This window comes from Cetorhinus maximus, chromosome 25 (genome assembly GCF_964194155.1).
Source record: "Cetorhinus maximus chromosome 25, sCetMax3.hap1.1, whole genome shotgun sequence".
NCBI lineage: Eukaryota > Metazoa > Chordata > Chondrichthyes > Lamniformes > Cetorhinidae > Cetorhinus > Cetorhinus maximus.
Window position 1 is genome coordinate 3,660,051 of NC_135903.1, and position 21,377 is coordinate 3,681,427.

The 21,377-nt window shown below is 43.9% G+C and overlaps 1 protein-coding gene across 1 annotated transcript; it reads left to right on the forward strand.

Annotated features, from left to right (window-relative positions):
- Positions 1 to 431: 431 nt before the first annotated feature.
- cdc6 (cell division cycle 6 homolog (S. cerevisiae)) lies at positions 432 to 19,209 on the forward strand. The gene is made up of 11 exons (XM_078529169.1): positions 432 to 579; positions 1,686 to 1,955; positions 3,753 to 3,952; positions 7,918 to 8,090; positions 9,166 to 9,272; positions 10,752 to 10,891; positions 11,107 to 11,207; positions 11,994 to 12,058; positions 14,648 to 14,856; positions 16,091 to 16,231; positions 17,655 to 19,209. Exons 1-11 carry the CDS (start codon positions 432 to 434, stop codon positions 17,742 to 17,744), a joined length of 1,644 nt encoding a protein of 547 aa, XP_078385295.1. The 3' UTR covers positions 17,745 to 19,209.
- Positions 19,210 to 21,377: the final 2,168 nt, after the last annotated feature.

A 21,377-nucleotide genomic window follows, 5' to 3' on the forward strand; every position in this document is an offset into this window, starting at 1 on the left:
TCTCTCTCTCTCTTTTTGCTCTAACCCAGTTCTGGGTTTTAATTCTCTCTCTCTCTCTCTTTGCTCTAACCCAGTTCTGGGTTTTAATTCTCTCTCTCTCTCTCTCTCTTTTTGCTCTAACCCAGTTCTGGGTTTTAATTCTCTCTCTCTCTCTCTCTCTCTCTTTTTGCTCTAACCCAGTTCTGGGTTTTAATTCTCTCTCTCTCTCTCTCTTTGCTCTAACCCAGTTCTGGGTTTTAATTCTCTCTCTCTCTCTCTCTCTTTTTGCTCTAACCCAGTTCTGGGTTTTAATTCTCTCTCTCTCTCTCTCTCTCTCTCTTTTTGCCCTAACCCAGTTCTGGGTTTTAATTCTCCCTCTCTCTCTCGGTCTCTTTGCTCTAACCCAGTTCTGGGTTTTAATGGTCTATTTACTGTCCCTCAGCTCCGACACCATGTCCGCCTTGTGCAGGAGCCGCTCACAAACCACCATCGACTTCCCGAAGAAGAAGTTCCATCGGTGCCGCCCAGAGAGTCAAAAAACGAGTCCGGAGTCTCCGCCGAGAGAGAGGAACCTGCCCCTCAGCCCCCGCAAGCGCCTGGGTAAATGTCGCGGATTTAAAGGATTGGCCGCTTACATTAAACTTTTATTTTTTTAACTCGCAAAAGCGCTGCCGGCAGCTTGAAAACTCTGACCCCTTCTCTGGTCTGCAGGCCAGACACTTATTATTTAAATAGTATTAATTCTGTAGATGAATGTATGGTTCCCATGTTTGACCCCTGGACGCCTTGTTTCCGAAATGACACTTTAAATGCTGCCAACCCTAAAACATGGAAGCGAAAGAGACCATTCGGCCGGTCTATCAAACGCTACAATCAATCCAAACGCTGGAAATTCGCCTCCACTTGGCCTCAGTCCTAAAAGATGTCCCCTTGATGGCTGCAAAGGACCTCCTGCCCTTGGGGGAAATGTTCCTTTTTTTAAAAAAAAAAGTTACCGTAAACATTATTAAATTGCGACTTGCAGCCTTTCATATCACTGAACCACGTGAAATTTTAAATTTATTCTTGGGATGTGACCAGCGTTTGTTGCCCATCCCTAATTGCCCCTGAGAAAGGTGGTGCTGGTGAACCATCTTTTGAATTGCTGCAGTCCACGTGGTGTAAATACACCTGTGGTTTCTTTTTATATAATTCTTGGATAGGATGTGGGGGTCACCGGCAAAGCTGGCATTTGTTGCCCATCCTTAATTGCCCTTGAACTGAGTGGTTTGCTAGGCCGTTCCAGAGGGCAGTTAAGAGTCAAACACGTTGCTGTGGATCTGGAGTTACATGTAGGCCAGACCAGGTAAGAACAGCAGATTTCCTTCCCTGCTGGGCATATGTGAACCACAGCCATCGATGCAATTGAATGGTCACCCTTACTGAGACTAGCCTTCAAGTCCAGATTTTTTTTTATTAATTGAATTTAAATTCCACCTCCTGTCGTGGTGAGATTTGGTGAACCCTATGTCCCCCCAGAGAGTTAACCTGAGTCTCTGAATTACTAGTCCAGTGATATTGCCACTATGCCACCATCCAGCCCTTTTTTTTGTAACTGTTTGACACAACTAAGTGACTCATGGACAGGAGGCCTTTGGTTTACAGTGAAAGCCCTGCAGACCCCATTGAGATGTTGCTTTGTAACCATGTGACTTTAAAATTTCCAGGCGTTGAGAACCTGTGTAACGTTCCCCAGCCTCTGCAGTGCTCACCAACAAAACGCAAGAAGGAAAATCAGCCCATCGTTCGATCATCCCCCAGAGGCCGGAAATTGGAATTTGGGGCAGCAGGTTCCCCTGAAAAGCACGAAGCACTCGCTGCCTGTAAGTCACCAGAGCGAACAGCAGGTCCTCTCCGCAAGGGGGCCGAGACGCCAAGTTCAGAGAACTTCCTTCGAGCACTGAAATCTCCTGTTGCGAGGAATTTAGAACAGCAAGGTATATTCAATGTTTCGTGTAAAATTGATGCTGATTCCTTGACTTTTTTATTCATTCAGGGGATGTGGGTGTCGCTGGCTAGGCCAGCATTGATTGCCTTTGTTCAGAGGGCATTTTAAGAGTCCACAAGATAACAACATTGCTGTTGGCCTGGAGTCTCCCACGCAGGCCAGACTAGTTGAGGACAGCAAATTTTCTTCCCTCAAGGACATTAGTGAACCAGATGGATTTTTACGACAATCGGCAATGATTTCATTTAATTCCAGATTTTTTGTTGAATTCAAATTCACCATCTGCTGTGGTGGGATTTGAACCCGGGTCCCCAGAGCATTACCCTGGGTCTCTGGAATGTTAGACCACTAATACCACTATGCCATCACAACCCCTAGACTGCAATGTTATGTATAATTTTCTAGTTTTGTTTGATTAAGCATGGCTCGCTGATCACCAAGCTGTTGAAACAGTTCCTCCAACAGTGCAGTACTCCCCCAGTGCTGCACTGGAGTGTCAGCTTGGCTTTGTATGCAAGTCTGTGGAGTGGGGCTTGAACCCACAGTTCTCCGATTTTACAGATAAGAGAGTGAAGAAGCCCTATGCTTGTGTTCTCGGGTGGTCTCTCTTCACAGAATTAACCAGGTTTGACTCTCTGTTTAATACATAGGAGCAGGTCATTCGGCCCTTCGAGCCTGCTCCGCCATTCTTTATCGTGGCTGATCATCCAACTCAATAGCCTGCTCCCGCTTTCTCCCCATATCCTTTGATCCCTTTCGCCCCAAGAGCTACATCTAACTCCTTCTTGAAAACATACAATGTTTTGGCCTCAACTACTTTCTGTGGTAGCGAATTCCACAGGCTCACCACTCTCTGGGTGAAGAAATTTCTCCTCATCTCAGTCCTAAATGGTCTACCCCATATCCTCAGACTGTGACCCCTGGCTCTGGACTCCCCCACCATCGGGAACATCCTTCCTGCATCTACCCTGTCTAGTCCTGTTAGAATTTTTATAGGTTTCTATGAGATCCCCCCTCATTCTTCTGAACTCCAGTGAATATAATCCTAACCGACTCAATCTCTCCTCATATGTCAGTCCCGTCATCCCAGGAATCAGTCGGGTAAACCTTCGCTGCACTCCCTCGAGCAGGAACATCCTTCCTCAGATAAAGAGACCAAAACTGCACACAATATTCCAGGTGTGGTCTCACCAAGGCCCTGTACAATTGCAGCAAGGCATCCCTGCTCCTGTACTCGAATCCTCTCGCTATGAAGGCCAACATACCATTTGCCTCCTTTACCACCTGCGTACTTACCTTCAGCGACTGGTGATTGGGTGTTTTCAAAGTAGTGTGTGGGCTGTATGGGATTACTACTAATTTGTCTTTCTTAATGCTAGTTGTAGTGTGAAGTGATTGAAGAATCTAATTATAATATTTCCCCATTGCCTTCCTATTTCTATCCCCTGCCTCCTGCATTATTAATTCTATAATTGAAATCTAAAATATGTAGCCACTAATTTGATGAAAATGCATTTGAGTTTCATGTGCTTCCCATTTACTTTGATTTTACTAAATTTTGTCAATTCAGTAAATTTTCAAATGGGTAACTGAGTCAGCAGGCCCTGACAAACTTTACTACTTAAAATGGTCATTGGAAGAAATTGTAGTTGTGATCTGCCTTCAGGCACGAGAATGCAAGACACCTTTGGTCATTTTAGCTGTCCTCCTGTTGTACAGTATTCACGTGATTCAGTGCAGAGCCATGGAATTCCAGCAATTCATCACTTTTGGTTTATTGTTTTAGGTTCATGTTATCAACAGATCAAGCAGGTATTGAACACGACCATCCCAGAGCGCCTTCTAGCACGTGAGAATGAGACTGAAGCCATCTCTCAGTTTATATTGAATCATGTCTGTGAGGAAAAGCCAGGGAGTCTGTACATTTCGGGACCACCTGGCACAGGAAAAACAGCATGTGTGGAGCGAACTATAGAGGATGTGAAGGTACTACAGCCTGAAATAAAAGCCAAATGCCGCAGATGCTGGAAATCTGAAATTAAAAACAAAGTGCTGAAAATACTCAGCGGGTCTGGCAGCGTTTGTGGAGAGAGTTAACGTTTTGAGTCAAACGTGACTTTGTCAGAACCAAGCAAACGTTGCTTGTTTTCTCTTCCTTTTGGCCTCCGTTGGTCATTGTAACATCCTTTTGAGCTGAAAGGGCAGAAGGTCTCCGACCCCTAGCTTAAACAGGGTTAGCCACGCTTACTATTTAATCTTTTGGAGCCCCATGTTTTTTCTGTTGGGAATTGGTTAAAATATGCCAGAATTCCTCCTCTGGAACAGCATCCATAGACACATGCTGGGCAGTGACCAAGGACCAACATTGCTTTAACTCGTTTCACCAGTGCCTCATCCTCATTTGTTACCTCAATGGAACAGTGCCTGATGTCCCCTCCAACTGACCAACTATCCTATGGACCAGAATCGCCCTCCTCGGTTGCTTAGCTGCGTTCCTTGGAGCCTCGTGGGCATGTGTAGGGTACAAATTGATGCTTGCCAACAATTTGCAAATACCCCAGGCTTCTAAAACTGATGTAGGCGTTTGTAGTTCAAGGTTTATGAAGCAATTTTACAAAGAACAGGCCTCTCTAAGCCTCAAGACCCACAAAATTGAAATGGCGAACTAGCACATCATGCATTAAGTTTGAAGGAAAGAACTGGTTGTAGATTGAACAGCCCAATCTTTCCAGGTTTTCTGCAGAATGTTTTTTTAAAAATTAATTCATGGGATGTGGGTGTCGCTGGCTAGGCCAGCATTTATTGCCCATCCCTAATTGACCTTGGGAAAGTGGTGGTGAGCCGCCTTCTTGAACCACTGCAGTCCCTGTGTGACACTGGAGGGTGTCTGACATCTGTGGAACTGTATGCTGGGAGGAGGCAACGCCTTCAGAATAGGAGAAGATGGAAAAGAAAGATATTTGTATTTGAGCTCGGAGCAAGTTTAGTTTTGTTGAGTATAGATGACTAGTTGACCCATTTTGATCCTTAATTGTTGCCATTAATTTCAGTGGGGTTCATACAGTTATGTGTGTCTTCATGTTGTGAACTGTGAGGTTGTCCCTGTAAATAGCACTCTATTTACTGCATAGCACCAGGTCATTAAGCCCAGCAGGTCCACGCCAGTTTATATGCACCACTTGGCTTCCGATTCCTCCTCGTCTAACCCATAAACATATCCTTCAATCCGTTTCTCCTTTGTGTTGATCTAGCTTCCCTTTAAATACATTTATGCTGTAGGCTGTAATATCATATTCCACTTTGAGTACAGAATGTTCTCCCAAAATTCCCTACTGGATTTATTACTGATGACCTTATATTTATGACCTACAAACATACGAAATAGGAGCAGAAGGAGACCATTCGGCCCCTCGAGCCTACTTCACCATTCAATAAGATCGTGGCTGATCTGTTTGTGTTTCGAGTTCTACGTTCCCATCTAACCCCGATAACCTTAGATTCTGGTTAGGCAAGGGAATCAGTCTACCTCTGCCTTAAAAATATTTGGTGACCCTCCACCACCTACTGAGGCAGAGTTCCAAAGTCGCACAACCCTCAATAGAAAAAATTTCTCCTCATCTCTGCCCCATAGGGGCAACCCCTAATTTTTAAACAGTGCCTCCTAGGCCTGGACACTCCCACAAGAGGAAACATCCTTTCCACGTCCACCTTGTCAAGACCGTTCATGATCTTTATATACTGAAATCAAGTCACTCTTCTAAACTCCAGAGGAAACAAGCCCAGCCTGTCCAACCTATCCTCATAATACGACCCACTCATTCCAGTATCAATCCAGCAAACCGCCTTCAACATTTACATCTTTTCTTAAATAAGGAGACCAACACTGCACACAGTATTCGAGGTGCGGTCTCACCAATGCCCTGTATAACCGAAGTGTAACATCCTTACTTTTATGTTCAGTTCCTCTCGTAATAAAGGATAGCATTCCATTAGCCTTCTTAATTACATGCTGTACCTGTATACTAACTTTTTGTGACTCATGCATGAGAACACCTAGGCCCCTCTGCATTCCTGAATTCTGCAGTTCTTCTCCATTTATGTCATACTCTGCTTTTTTTATTCTTCCTGCCAAAGTGAACAACTTTGCATTTTCCCACATTATACTCCATCTGCCAGATTTTTGCCCACGCACTCATCTATATCCATTTGCAAACTCCTTGTATCTTCTTCACTGCATACTTTCCTACCTATCTTTGTGTTGTCTGCAAATTTAGCCACCATGCCTTTGCTCCCCTCATCTAAGGCATTGATGTAAATTGTGAAAAGTTGAGGCCCCAGCACAGACCCTGCAGGACTCCACTAGTCACACCCGGCCAATCAGACAAAGACCCATTAATGCAGACTGCTTTCTGCCAGCCAGCCAATCCCCTATCCAGACTAATATGTTACCCCCTACATGAGCTTTATTTTCCACAGTAACCTTTGATGTGGCACCTTATCAAATACCTTCTGGAAATCCAAGTACAGCACATCTACAGGCTCCCCTTTATCATCAGCACATGTTCCTCCTTCAAAGAATTCTAATGAATTGGTTAAACATGATTTCCCTTTCATAAAACCATGCTGACTCTTCCCGATTACCTTGTGCTTTTCTAAGTGCCCAGCTATAGCCTCTTTAATGATCGACTCCAGCACCTTCCCCATGACAGACATCAAGCTAACTGGCCGATAGTTTCCTGTTTCTGCCTCCCTCCCTTCTTGAATAGAAGGGGTTAGTTTGTTACTTTTCAATCTGATGGAAACTTTCCAGAATCTAAGGAGTTTTGGAAAATTAAAACCAATGTATCTTCTAGCTCATTAGCCGCCTCCTTTAAAGACCCTAGAATGCAGTCCATCAGGACCCGGAGACTTGTCAGCCCACAGCTCCATCAGTTTGCTCAGTACCACTTCCCTAGTGATTGTAATTTCACCAAATTCCTCTCTCCCCGCCACCTCCTGATTTACAGCTATTACTGGAATTTTTAAAAAATATTCTCTATAGTGAAGACAGAAGCAAAATATTTGTTCATTTCATCAGCCATTTCCTTGTTGTTTACTATTAACTCCCCATTCTCACTCACTTGAGGACCACAACTCACTTTACCTACTTTTCTCCTGATTAAATAATTGTCGAAACTCATGCGATGTGCTTTTACATTTTTAGCTAGCTTCCTCTCAGTCTGATTTCTTTCTCCTGATTAACCTTTTAGCCATTCTCTGTTATTCTTTATATTCTGATCAATCATATGATCTGCCACTCATCTTTGCGCAGTTATATGCTTTTTCCTTATTTCTGATGCTTTTCCCTAACTTCTTTAGTTAACCATGGATAGTGGGTTCTCACTTTAGAATTTTTCTTTGTAGCAGGAATATATTTATTCTGAAATATCCCCTTAAATGTCTGCCACTGCTTCTCTATTGATCTTTCCCCTAGCCTAGTATCCAGGAGCTCCCACAAGCTGCAGCCTTGACACATCACCTGTCTTACCATCCTTAATGTGTTTTAAGTAATTACTTAGTTATATTATTCACTTGGTTATGTTGCTTTTTTTTAAACTTACTGCCAATTTGTATACTATTTTACACCTTAGGAATAGAATAGACCTTAGCCACTTACCAGATACTCACCAAACAGCTCCTTTTCCCTGTAGTAGAGCAAAAACCAATTCCTACAGGGTGAGAAAGATAGAAAAAGGAAACAAACACATCATTTCCCCCCCTTCACCGAACTCTGCCTCTCATCCTGGTTGCCCCTCCCCACTTTGCTTAAATAACTTGCTTGACATCCGGTTAACGGCACACCCAGCCCCCAGAAGTCAGTCTTCTCCAAAAAGGGAGAAAATGGCAGGGGAGGAAGGAAGGAGAAAATTTTGTATAATTTTCAATGCTCTCATTTTGAACTTGTGTTACAGAGGAAACTTGGGGCCACGGTAATCATTTCCATTAACTGTATGTCACTGAGGAACTCGCAGGCCATCTTTTGTTCCATCGCGGACCATCTGGTTGGAAAAGGAAAACTCAAATGCGCAGGAAAAGATTTTCCAAAGAAACTGGAAAAAAAACTCACCAGCACGGGCCCAATGGTGTAAGTGTCTCCTAAAAGTTACCTGTTTTGTGGGAGAATGGCGGCCGCATTTCTATACGGAGAGGGTTGGGGAAGCGTTTTTAATTGAGGAGTTTTGGAAAGGTAGTTCGGGAGAAACTGTTTCTACTAACTCTGGTTGGTAACCAGAGATATGGATTAAAGGTCAGAGGTGAGAAAATGGTTTTTTTTTTTATGCATCAAGTTATAATGTGGAATGCACTGCTTGAAAAGGTAGTGGAAGCAGATTCAATGGTAACTTTCAAAAGGGAACCGGATCTGGGAGTGAGCGTTCGGGATTAATTGGTACCTCATTCGGAAAGCTGGCATAGGCATAACGGGGCAAATGGCTACCTTCTGTACTGTATGATTGTGTGGCACTGTTGATGCTTTATTGATGGGTAGTGGTGGGAAGTAATATGTCTATATTTGTAATAGGAATATGGACTAATTGATTTACTTGTTGATCCTTGCAGTTAAATGCTTTGATAAGTTACTGTAAGGAGCAAACCATCAAGCATGTACTTGAAAAGAAATGGATATGAAATATGCACACCTTAAATATGACAGCCACTAATATATGCAATAGAGAATACGGGAGAAACTTCTTTATCCAAAGACTTGGTTAGAATATAAAATTTGCTACCACAAGAAATAGGTGAAGCCAATAGCATAGATAACATTTAAAGGGAAGCCCGATAAGTATATGAGGGAGAAAGGAATAGAATGATACAGGAAGTAGGGTAGGATAAGGCTCATGTGAAACAAACAGCAGAATAGACCAGTTGGGGTGAATGGTCTGTTTTGTGTTGTGTGTTCTGTGCAGTAAGCGGGCAAGTTAACTTGTGGGAACAGGGCCAATTTCAAAACTGACTTTGCAGAATTTAAATAAAATGTTGACTGCACTTTTTGCTGTTGGAATAGGTTTAAAGTGTATTTTAGTATGGAGCAGGTGAGATAAGAAAGCAGGTGGGAGAGATAGGTTTCAGTGTAAGGATTTAATTTGCGGCACCTCATGGGACTAGTGAAACTTTTGACAGTCACCGTTGATTCTAAGGAAACTGTCATTTATTCACAGCCTTTTGATGCTGGATGAGATGGATCAGCTGGAGAGTAAGGCTCAGGATGTCCTCTACAGGCTGTTTGAGTGGCCATGGCTCAACAACTCGAGGCTTGTGCTAATTGGTAAGAGTTGGCAAAGTATCTTGCTGTCTGCTGTTTTTTTTTTTGTTCATGGGATGTGGGCATCACTAGACCAGCATTTATTGCCCATCCCTAATTACCCTTGTTCAGAGGGCATTTAAGAGTCAACCACATTGTTGTGGGGTCTAAAGTCACAAAATCACTCGTTTATCAATGGCCTCACAAAGTCTGACTGGTCTCTTGCTCAAGGATAACAATCAGCAAAGCTGTGCTGTGACCCAGAGCCTACACACTGTGGACCATTGCCAAGTGGGATCAGGTGCCCCTCCACAGAGACAGTGAGGTGGGAACTAATCCATTCTTAAATAATTCTTTTAATACGACTTGCAAGGAAGGGAGACCCCTGCTTCCTACTCTCACTACCTTGACTTTGTTCCCCAAACTTCAGCAAGATATGGGAACAGCAATCAGTCCATCTCGGTCAGTAACTCACCGAGACAGGATGTGAATGGAATAGCAAACCTTCTAAGGGCCACCAATAACTGTGGACATCTTATCTGTACAAACCTACATCCTGCCGTGCTCTGATGGTCGGATCCTGTGCTGAAATGATAGCAGTTGGTGCAGTTTAATGTTGATTTACAGCCCACTTTTGACCTGCAGTTTATTAGGTGGAGGGTTAAGTTTTTTTTCTGAGAGCCATGTTGTGTGTTTGGTCTTTCTGTCTTCCATCACCATGACTGAGTGACCTGCTGTAAAATCTGTCAATAAATACTCATCGCTAAATGAGAAGTGTGTGTTCCTCGTGATCCATCTTGACCAAATTAGATTGAAGTTATAAAAATTGGCTTGTGGTGAGCTATAGCTTGAACTTGGCTTTGTGATGGTGCACTATTACCTGACCATGTAAATGTTGATGCATTAATCTGGAACGTTTACAACACTAACACAGAGGTAAAGCACTCTGAATGCTAGAAATCTTGCTGATGATCAGCAGGTTTGGCAACATCTAGAAGGAGAAATAGAGTTAATGGTTCAGGTTGATGACCCTTGATTACAATTTGGTCTAGTTGGAAAAGATTTAATATTGAAACCAAATAATTCTGATGTGTGAATGAAGAGAGGTGGTGACGTAGTGGTATTGTCACTGGACAGGGTAATGCTCTGGGGACCCGGGTTCAAATCCCACCACGGCAGATGGTGAAATTTTAATTCAATAAAAAAAAAATCTGGAATTAAAGATCTGATGACCATGAAATCATTGCCGATTGTTGTAAAAACCCATCTGGTTCATCATTGTCCCTTATCTGGCCTACAGGTGAACCCAGTATGATTGACTCTTAAAATGCCCTCTAAACAAGGGCAATTAGGAATGGGTAATAAACTCATGAATGAATTTTTAAAAACTGAAACTAGATGTGTAAGTCTAGTGATCGGACTCGCATAGAAATAGATCAGAACAGGCAGATGATCAAAGTCCTTTTGAGCTGAATTGGTCTAAATTGTGAATTCTCTCGCCAGGAATTGCAAACGCATTGGATCTGACCGACCGGATCCTGCCCCGACTTCAAGCCCGGCCCAAGTGTAAACCTCAGCTCCTGAATTTTGCTCCTTACACCAGGGAGCAGATTGTGGCGATTGTACAGGACAGACAGAATCAGGTACAAAGCCAGTGTCTGTTGTTGGACTGCTTTCTCGTTCGAATTTGTCTCATATTACTTTAAATATCAGAGCACGCACACATACAGCTATAACAACGTGGGCACAGGTCTTTGAGAGTTCACAGTTCAGTTTATGTGCTCGGGTCCATCACGATTGTAGTATGATTACAGCATTTAGAAGTTCACCCAAAACTGTGTCTCTTGTTTTTAAATAGGTTTCTGGGGAGAAGGTCTTGGATCCTGTTGCCATTCAGTTCTGTGCTTGCAAAGTTTCGTCAGTATCTGGAGATGCTCGCAAAGCCTTGGACATGTGCAGGTAGGAAATGCAGATCATTTTAATTATGCATTCTTAATCCAAAGTGGGTGAGGAGAGTGGAATGGTTCTCGAATCAATCCGGAAAGCAAGCATCAAAATTAGTCAAAAATGAGTTGCTGGGGGTTGAGGAGGAGGACAAGGGGCTTTGAAGGCTGGTGCAGACTATGCTACTTTTGGTAACTGGTTGGTGCTCTTTTCAGTTTAGAAGGTAAGAAATTGGAGCAGGAGTGGACCTGCTGCACCATTCAATAAGATCATTGCTGATCTTCTGCTTTGACTCCACTTTCCCACCTGTTCCTCATATCCCCTGGTTCCCTGAGAGACCAAAAATCTCAGCCGTAAATACATTCAACAATGGAGCATCCATGACCCTCTGGGATAGAGAATTCCAAAGATTCACAATCCATTGAGTGAAGAAATGTCCTTTTACCTCGGTTCTAAATGTTCGGCCCCCTAATGCTGAGACTGGGTTCCCCAGTCAGGGGAAGCAACCTCTGTGTCGAGATTTTTAACCCCCATCAGAATCTTGTATGTTTCACAAGATACAAAAGTAAGTGGAGGCAAAGATACAGAATGGACTTCTAAAATGAAATGTATTTTGGTATGCCCTGAGCACCTTAATATCCTGTGGCTAACTGGCCATGTACTTGTAATAAAAGCAAATTGGGCATCAGAAGTTTGATTTTTTTTTTATATATGGGGTTTTATAAGTACACTTTTTTTTTACTTGAAGGCTCATCATTGATTGCTAATGATCTTAATCCATTCTATTGACAATACTTGCAGGCGTGCTGTGGAGATTGTGGAGTCAAATGTTCGGAGCCAGACTGCAGCAAAGCCAGCGCTGGAATGTAAGTTGAGTTAAAAGGTAGAACAGTGTTTCATTCAAGCAGTTGCGTTCGAGAACTATTGTTACTTTCAGGAAGGTGAAGCTGGCAAACTTGCAGTTTAATCATAGAATGATTACACCACAGCAGGGAGGCCATTCGGCCCATCCTGTCTGTGCCAGCTCTCTGCAAGAGCAATTCACCTTTTGTGCCAACCTCCTGCCTTTTCCGCGTGGCCCTGCATATTTTTTCTTTTCAGATAATGATCCAATTCTCTTTTGAAAGCCACAATTCAGTCTCCCTCCACCGCACTCAGGCAGTTCATTCCAGATCCTAACCACTCGATGCATTAAAACAAGTTTCTCCGCAAGTTGCTGTTACTACTTTTGCCAAACACTTTAAATCGGTGTCATTCGGTTCTCGATCCTTCCACCAAAGTGACCTTGAGCCCCTCTATCAAAAAGCAGCTTCAGCAAATTTTAAACTCTCTCTTTCTACTGACAGCGCCAGATTATTCTGTGCTTTTGTGGCTCGGCTGTTCTGGGTTTCAGCTTGGGTGCCATGGTTCTAGAAAATAATTACAGTGGGCACTGTTTTACGCTGTTGGTTTTGGGGAGGGAGTCACTCAGCTAGAAGTCCATGTCGCCCTGCAAGATTATTTTCCTCGTGTGTCCATCCGATTTCCTTTTGAAATCATTCAAATCATGTCTGTGCTTCAATGGTCCTTGTAGGCAGCAAGTACCAGGTCGTTACCACCCTCTTCCTCACATTAACTCCCCCACATCTTTTCCCAAAACCTTCAATCTGTGTCCTCTAGTCCTTGTTCCTCAGCTAATAAGAGCAGTTTTTCTTTGTCTCCCTATCTAAACCTGTCTACAACGCTACCAAATCTCCCCTCAGACTGCTTTGCTCCAAGGAGAACAACCCCAGCTTCTCCTACCTAACATTGTGGTTAAAACCCCTCATCCCTGCAACCATTTTGGTAAATCCCTTTCGCACTGTTTTAAGGACCCTCGTATCCTTTTCCAAAGTGTGATAAAAGAGCCCGATGCCGTGCTCCAGTTGTGACCTAGCTGGAATAGAGTGGTGGAATGAGCCTAACTGGATTGTTCTACAGAGAGCTGGTATGGACTCGATGGGATGACTGGCCTCCTGTACCATACTGACTCTATGGCTCCTCTCTCTTACTGTCGCTTATTTCCGAAAGCTGACACTCGCATGGAAAGGAAACCGCAGTTTATGTTCTACCCCTCCTTTCCGAGGCCTGTGGGGAATGAAGCCATCCTAAACAGAGAGGTGCCAGCACTAATATCTGTTTTTTTTTTTTAAATTCATTCATGGGATGTGGGCTTCGCTGGCTGGACCTGCATTTATTGCCCATCCCTAGTTTCCCTTGACAACTGAGTGACTTGCTAGGCCATTTCAGAGGTTATTTGTCAGCCACATTGCTATGGGTCTGGAGTCACATGTAGGCCAGACCAGATAAGGACGACAGATTTCCTTCCCTAAAGGACATTAGAGAACCAGATGGGTTTTTTACAGCAATCAGCAATGGTTTCATGGTCATCATTAGACTTTTAGTTCCAGATTTTTATTGGGATTTGAACCCAGGCCCCCCAGAACATTACCCTGGGTCTCTAGATCACTAGTCCAGCGACAATACCACTAAGCCATTGCCTCTGTCTTAGCCAAATGCAGCCAGGGAGAAGTGAAGATTCTACCAATGTCATGGTAACCCTAGTGAGGGGAGCAGAAAATTTGCCCGGCTCCAAATTTGAGATCGATATTCGTTCTCCCTCCCACGTTTCTGTGGCTTTCTGGTGGTGCCATAATCAGGAGGAGCTGCAGTGCCCCTCGGACCTTTTATAACCCCAGGTCCGGATGTTAATTGGGCAGATGAGATGTTTTCCTTGTGACTAATTACTGATGAAGACAGGAAATGCCCACTTCAGAAGAGCTGCCCATTGCTTACTGCAGAGAGCCAAAATGTCCAACATTAACTATGAAATATCCTGATATCCTGATCTTTGCTTCAATAAGATCAAGGCTGAGCTATTTGTGTTTTGAATTCCACGTTCCCATCTACCCCCAATAACCTTCGATTCCCTTGACTAACACAAATCTATCTACCTCTGTCTTAAAGATCTTCAATGACCCCGCTGCCACTGCCTTCTGAGGCAGAGTTTTCCAAAGTTGCACAACCCTCAGAAAAAAATTCTCCTCATCTCTGTCCTAAAAGGGTGAACCCTAATTTTAAAACAGTGCCCCCTAGTTCTGGCTGAGCCCATGATCTTATTGATTGGCGGAGCAGGCTCGAGGGGCCGAATGGTCTTCCTCCTGTTCCGTTTCTTATGTTAATAGAAAACATTTCATTTCAGCCACACTCGAGTCAGGTACAGCACAGATAGATACAGAGTAATGCTTCCCCCTTTTTACTCAGTCCTCTGAATAGTGATTTCCAGCATGTTTAGTACAAGCCAAAGGAGGCTGTACACAGTTGGAATGGGTTTTGCTGATGCTTTAGTTGATGCAATGCCTGATTTCTGTTCAGTGTTTGAAGTGGACAGTGAGTTTCGATGCCTCCATTCATTGAGTTATTTTTCTGTTTTGAAGCTGAATCACCTGTGAAGGCTGCTCAGTCCCCAGGCCTAAAGAAGGTGGGATTGCTGCACATCTCCCAGGTCATTTCCGAAGTATATGGTGACCGGATGAAGTCCAGCTCTGGGTCTGATGAGTCCTTTCCTTTACAGCAGAAGCTGCTGGTCTGCTCACTGCTTCTCCTGACCAGACAGTCAAAGGTGAAAGAGGTGATGCTTGGGAAGGTAAGCGGAACCACATTCGCTGGAATGTGGTTTTTTTTATGTAACTATAATGGAAGTTTGCCGATCAATGGAGCTTTTCTCATCTGAAAGACAGGCTGAGAAATCAAACTGAGTGCCTGTTTGTGCTCTCAAGTGGACATAAAAGATCCCCCAGCACTATTTTGAAGAATAACAGGAGGGTTCTCTTGGTGAATGTTTATCCCTTGAAAAATCATCTTCCTTCAGGTACTGTGCCCTAAGTTGGCATTGGTGACCATGGACTTCTATTGGATTGGTCCATGATTATGCTTAACAAAGTGCTGCAGTGGTTTGGCTATTGCCTTCTGCAGTCTGGCTGGCCAAGAAACTCTCCACTCTTAAGGCCTGGTGCCGTCAGGCATAATGGAAGGATTTACAGGCTGATAATCGACCTGTTTGGCCATCATATGAACACACCTTCCGTGGGCATCAAGTCCTGAAGTGGGACTTGGGCCCAGAGGTAAGGACGCTACCCACTGCACCACAAAATCTCCTTCCTTTGGTAATCTGTTTGTTTTTTTTTTAAAAAGTGACATTTATTTGGTTGTGATTTGCTGTTTTGTGGGAGCTTGGTGTCCTGAAATTGGATGCCACATTTCCTATAGTACAACAGTGACTACACTTTCAAAGTACTTCATTGGCTGTGAAACACTGGGATATGCTGAGGTTATGAGAGACTCTGCCTCTTCAGTATTTTGGCCGTGTGTGTGTGCTGTGGTTTTGTAACTTGGAGTAATTGATGTGCTGATGCTTGTCATGGAATTGTTGTTTTAGTAAAACACAATGAGGCCATTCAGCCCGTCAAATGTATGCCAGCGATTTCAAAGAGCAATCCAGTTAGTCCCACCCTTGCTCTTTCCCCGTATCCCTGCAATTTTATCATCTCGATATGTGTATCCAATTCCCTTTTGACTGTTACTATCGAATTTGTTTCTCTATCCATCCAAATCCTAAACACTCACTGCGTTTTTTAAAAAAAGTTCTCCCTCATTGCCCCAGGTCCTTTCTGCCTGCCGCCTTTTAAGTTTGTGCCCTCTTGTTATTAATCCTTCAGGTCATTGGGAAAACTATTTATCTTAATTTACTCTATCTGAATCGTTCATGATTTTTAAATGCTTTTAAATGTGGATTTTATTTTAAAACGCTTGTCTTTTATAAGAGCACACTTGGTGTGCACCGTGTATAAAGAGGGTATTTACCAGGTTCTGTGTTTCAGCTCCACGACACATACAGTAAAGTTTGCAGAAAGCATCAGATGTCTGGCGTGGATCAGTCAGAATGTTTGTCACTCTGCAGCCTCCTGGAGTCCAGGGGAATCGTGTTGCTCAAGCGATCGAAAGAAGCTCGACTCACAAAGGTAAGACTGAGCTTTAACTGAATTTATTGGTGATTTTAACCAGCATTGATCTGTAGTGTGTTAAATGAGTGATGTATAACGTACACTGCTTGGACACTCCTCAGCTGTCGAAATTCCAGGTTCAGGAATTTGCTCCCTTAAACCCCTCCTTTTTAAGGCATCACTTTAAAAACCTCTGACCAAGCTTTTGGTCATCTGCCCTATCTTGTGGCTCGGTGTTAAATTTTGTTCACGCTCCTGTGAAAAGTTTTGGGGCGTTTTAATGATACTTGATTAACGATCAGGCATCTGGTATTTAAACGTATGTTTGGGTATTGCCACTGAATCATGTGCACTTCTACCATTGGTTCTGGCTTTGCCCCCATATTTACACCTACAGCATCACTCACTGTGCCTTAACTTTCCATCTGCCAAACCATGGGAGATCCACCGTAACAATGATCCAACCCCCTGACACTGCACTGGTGCAGGTTTTCTTAAGATATCAGGAAGTTTTAACACAGGCAAGCGGTGCTGGAACTGAACTGCTGGTCCGTGTGGAGGTGGTGAAATGCTCTGTTTGCCTCTGCCCAAGAAAACCTCTCCTACGGAGCTGTACCTGGTGCGTTGTGTCAACAGAAGCCTTACCACTGCCCCATTTGTTTCCCAGTTCTGCTGACAAACTTGGAACTGCTGCTGTAGTGTAGCCGCCTTATAATTGCAGCACAAGCACGGGTACTGCAATCCTGTGGTTTGCCTGTGTTCCTGCCTTTGTACGAATTTGCCTGTGCTTGCTTAATGCTGGCTGGCTCTCGGAGGTGAGCCTGAACCCAGGGCTCCTGCTGTGAACCACAGCTCCTCTCTGCTCTGAACGGACGATACTGGGAGCTAGCTTGCCTTACAGAGCGAAGAAACTGGCTGTTTGGTGCAGGGTGAGCCCCTTTATCGTCCTGTCTAAATTCCCCCACCCCACGCCTCCCCCTCCACCAATTTTATACAGTCTGCAGTTGACTGCTAGGCTGCTGTGATGGCTGGTTGAATGTCTGGGTGTGGGGCACATTCTGGTTTTCTTATGCTTAAGGTTCTATATAAACATCAGTTGTTGCTGACAGTTTGGAACCTGGAGTCTTTCTTTCAGTTTAGCTGAACTGAAGGTATCAAGCAGGAGACCGATCTCTGTATCATCTGCAACGCCCAATCAGTTTTGTATCCACAATTTATGCTGACCTGATGCCTTGGGACAAGTGTCCCCAATTCCTATTGAGCTAACATGTCGGATCTTCTGAGGTCTGGAGCCTTATTTCGTGTTAACTTACAGAATGGATGGTAATCATTGCTGAGGGTGGGCAGTAAATATAAAAAATGACAGGGGTGATGTGTGAAACTGATCTTTTGAACAAGTGGGCAACTGTGTACTAACCTTGTCCTACCCTTTCCTTCTCAGGTAGCCCTGAAAATTGAGGAGAGGGATGTTGAACATGCTCTTCATGACAAAGCATTGATGGGAAGCATTTTACAAAGAGGTCTACCTTGAGAGTGTTTTAAGTGTGTATACATTTTTAAAGGGGTTTTAATGATTACTATTGCCTTAACACTCAGTAAAATATGTGTGTAAGATATAAATATTACCAAAATCTTTTACAAGTCCATGCAGAGTCCATTCCATACAGTGCTTGTAAGACCAAAGTTTTCTCTGTTCAGTACAGATTGTCTTAATCTATGTGTGGAGGCAACAGCGTTGGAGGAGCCACCAGGTACTAGTGGGTACCACGGTTAACACGCACACAACGCCAGTCTCATTGAAGGCCATAGCGAAACTACCTGAAATGGCGAAGTCAGGGGAAAAGTTCAAGTGGAATTTTAAATCTTAAACGGGATGGTCCATTTTAAGTAGCTGCTTTTCCACAGCTTATGGTGGAGCAGGGAATGCCAGTCAAAGTATATCTTAATTAATATGGTGACACCTTGTGCTGACTTCCTTTCATCTTGAGAAGTCTTTCTGAGATGGGTTGCTCCATGACACCCCCATCACATTGGGACCCTATGTCTGATTGGAGTGCTTCTTTAAAAAAAACACAAGAGTAAAACCGCTTGTATAACTCCTAAGTGACTTCTCCGAAATCAAGGCTTTCCAAACTGAGGGTTGCGACCCCCCCAGTAAGGTTGGGAGACGAAATTTTGGGTTCAGAAGCTCTGCAGCGGCAGTGACTGTCGCAGAGCGCTGACTTAAGGTTAACAGCCGCGAGACCCCTTTAAATCCTTGTGTTTCTTTTTAAAATGGTGGGCGTGGCCTGAATGGCGGCTGCTCTTGGCCTGATTTCCTGTTCCAGAAACCTAATGTACATGGCACTCTTACAATCATACAACCAGAAAACTGACTGAAAAGGCAAGTTTATAAAAACGTATGAAGATTAAAAATTGGTCACCCACCCCCAATCCCTGCTCTCAGTGACACAGCTACCATTGAGTGATCACAACAACTTCAAACCCTCGAATTGTGATCCCCGTGGGGGGAGAAAGTTTGGGAAACACTGTCCCAAACGCAGGCTTGTTTGTTGTTGCAAACTGGTGGATTAGTAACAAAGTCGAGACCTGAACTAGTTTGACTTTTAAGATCCGTGTGACAGCTGGAGGAAGGTAATGATGATCCTTCTCTTCCTCTCCTTCTCCCAGTCCCCTCCTCCTTTGTTAGGAGGCACTTTGGGGAGAGAACAAATGACAAACTGGCTTCAGCTTTATGGATTTGATCTACATCCTCACTGAGTTGCATGAAAATAAGACCTGTCTATATGATGAGTGTTTGTTTCTGTCAGGTTGTAAAATTGCCATGTACTTAGTTGCTTGCATTTGGTAAAATGCTTTTAGAAAAACACATTTTTCGTGTTTAAAGAGAATTTTTTTTTGTTAGTGTTTCAGTTTAAATGTGCATTGTATTAAATGTATTATGTATTATGAAAATGTTTTAGAATAAAAACACTTCAGGTGTTGTGCTGCCCTTCACTCTCTCTGCGTTCCTCATGATGATTTGGAATATTATCACGGTGGTAAAACTTTCACAGTTGCTGCCATGCCGTCTAACCTCATACCCAGCACCTACTGACCCATTAAAACATAAAATGTTCTATCCTGGTCTTGATGAAAGCTGCAAATGGCTGGATTTGTGGGTTAGGATAGTGCATTGTAAAAGAGAACTTTTACATCTATGTCATCTCATCGTACTCTCTGGTGTCATTCTGGCCCTTTGACTCCCTGCTGGCCCTCTGGAGAGCAATCCAGTCAATCCCATTCCCTCTGGAGAGCAATCCAGTCAATCCCATTCCCCCTCCCCCTCTATACCCGTACTCCTGTAAGCTTATTTCCTTTTCAAATTATTCATTGTCTCTGCTTCCACCACCTTTGTGAATAGTAAGTTCCAGGTCATTGCAGTTAAAGTTCTGTTCCTCCTCACAAGCTTCCCTACATCTTTTGCCCAAAACCTTAGTACAAAGGCAAGGGGACACAGATCTATCATCTCGTGGGAAGAGTTTTTCCTTGTCTCCCTTATCCAAGCCTGTCACAAAGAACAAACAAAAGTACAGCACAGGAACAGGCCCTTCGGCCCTCCAAGCCTGCGCCGATCATATTGCCCGTCAAACTAAAACATTTTGCACTTCTGGGGTCCGTATCCCTCTATTCCCATCCTATTCATGGATTTCTCAAGCTGCCTCTTAAACACCACTATCGTACCTGCTTCCACCACCTCCTCTGGCAGCGAATTCCAGACACTCACTACCCTCTGCGTAAAAAACTTGCCCCACACATCTCCTTTATAGTTTTCTCCTCTCACCTTAAATCTATGTCCTCTAGTAATTGACTCTTCCACCCTGGGAAAAAGCTTCTGACTATCTACTCTGTCCATGCCACTCATAATCTTGTAAACTTCTTTCAAGTTGCCCCTCAATCTCCGTCACTCTAGTGAGAACAATCCGAGTTTCTCCAACCTCTCCTCATAGCTAATAACCTTCAGACCAGGCAGCATCCTGGTAAACATCTGCACTCTCTCCAACGCCTCCATACTTGTGCCAATGTAAATTAACAAGCAATCTGATTGAGTGGAAAGTTTTTTCATGTTTACCTTGTCCATCTCTTGTACCCCTTGTAAAGGAGAGAGGATAATTAAATCTGGGGATGAAGGGAAACTGCAGAGACTTAATAGTGAGGGTATTGAGGCTTTATGATGCGTGTGTGTGTTCCAGGTCACTAGCAATCGGAGTTACTGCGGCAACATGCGCTTCCACAGGTTATCTGTGTTATGGATAGTGAAGGGCAGAAGCTCAAACTTTCTCTCCATCAGATGACTGACCAGGAGTCTCTCCTGCCTTCCCACCTGCCATTTTGGCATGACGTGGAAGGATTTTCAGGTTGACTCTGGACCTCTTCGGCCAAGTTATAAACGCAGCTTTACTTGGTCATCGGGTCCAGGGGCGGGACTCGAACTGGGAGCTTCTGGCTCAGGCCGGGACGCAACCCACTCTGCCACCTCGTACTTTAGGGAGCCGATATTAAACCATGTGCCCCATGACGATGAGGGGGGGTCCCAATGATGCATTGATTTAGGATATGGGTGAGAATCCAACGTGGTTCAGTTTTCTGTTGAGCAGTGACAGTGAATTTACCCACAAGGAAGGTAAATAAACTTCCCAGCTGCACGCGCAACCTGCCACATAATGTATTTTTGGCACTGACAGCCTAAAGGTTATCGTTGCTGTTTGAAATAAGGGTTTTTAGTCATTGCAGAGCAGAGTGCTGGCACCTTGATAGTTTACAATTGATGAACAGATCTCAGTGCAGAGCTCCCCAAACTGGGGGTTGTGCAGATCTCCAGCTGAATGTTAACAGTGGCGAGAGCCCTTTAAATCGTTAATGTTTTTTTTTAACTGGTGCGTGTGGCCTAAATGGACAATACCCGAGGACTGATTCCTGCTCCAGAAAACTAACTGAAAAGGTAGGTTTTTAAAAGTATGTGAAGATTAAAAACTCTTGTTTTCTCTCCCCACCACGACCCCCGCTCCCCGAGACTCTCAGATCTCAGTGAGAGGGTCACAGCAACTTTAAAGCCTCAAGTTGGGGTCCCAGTGGGAAAAAGTTTGGGAAGCACTGTCTTAGCGTAAGAAATAGTGGGTCACAC

Coding starts and splice junctions, on each gene's coding strand:
- cdc6 (XM_078529169.1), top strand. CDS start 432: ATGTCCGCCTTGTGCAGGAGCCGCTCACAAACCACCATCGACTTCCCG. Junction 3,953..7,917: donor GAACTATAGAGGATGTGAAG/GTACTACAGCCT, acceptor CTTGTGTTACAG/AGGAAACTTGGGGCCACGGT. Junction 10,892..11,106: donor TACAGGACAGACAGAATCAG/GTACAAAGCCAG, acceptor GTTTTTAAATAG/GTTTCTGGGGAGAAGGTCTT.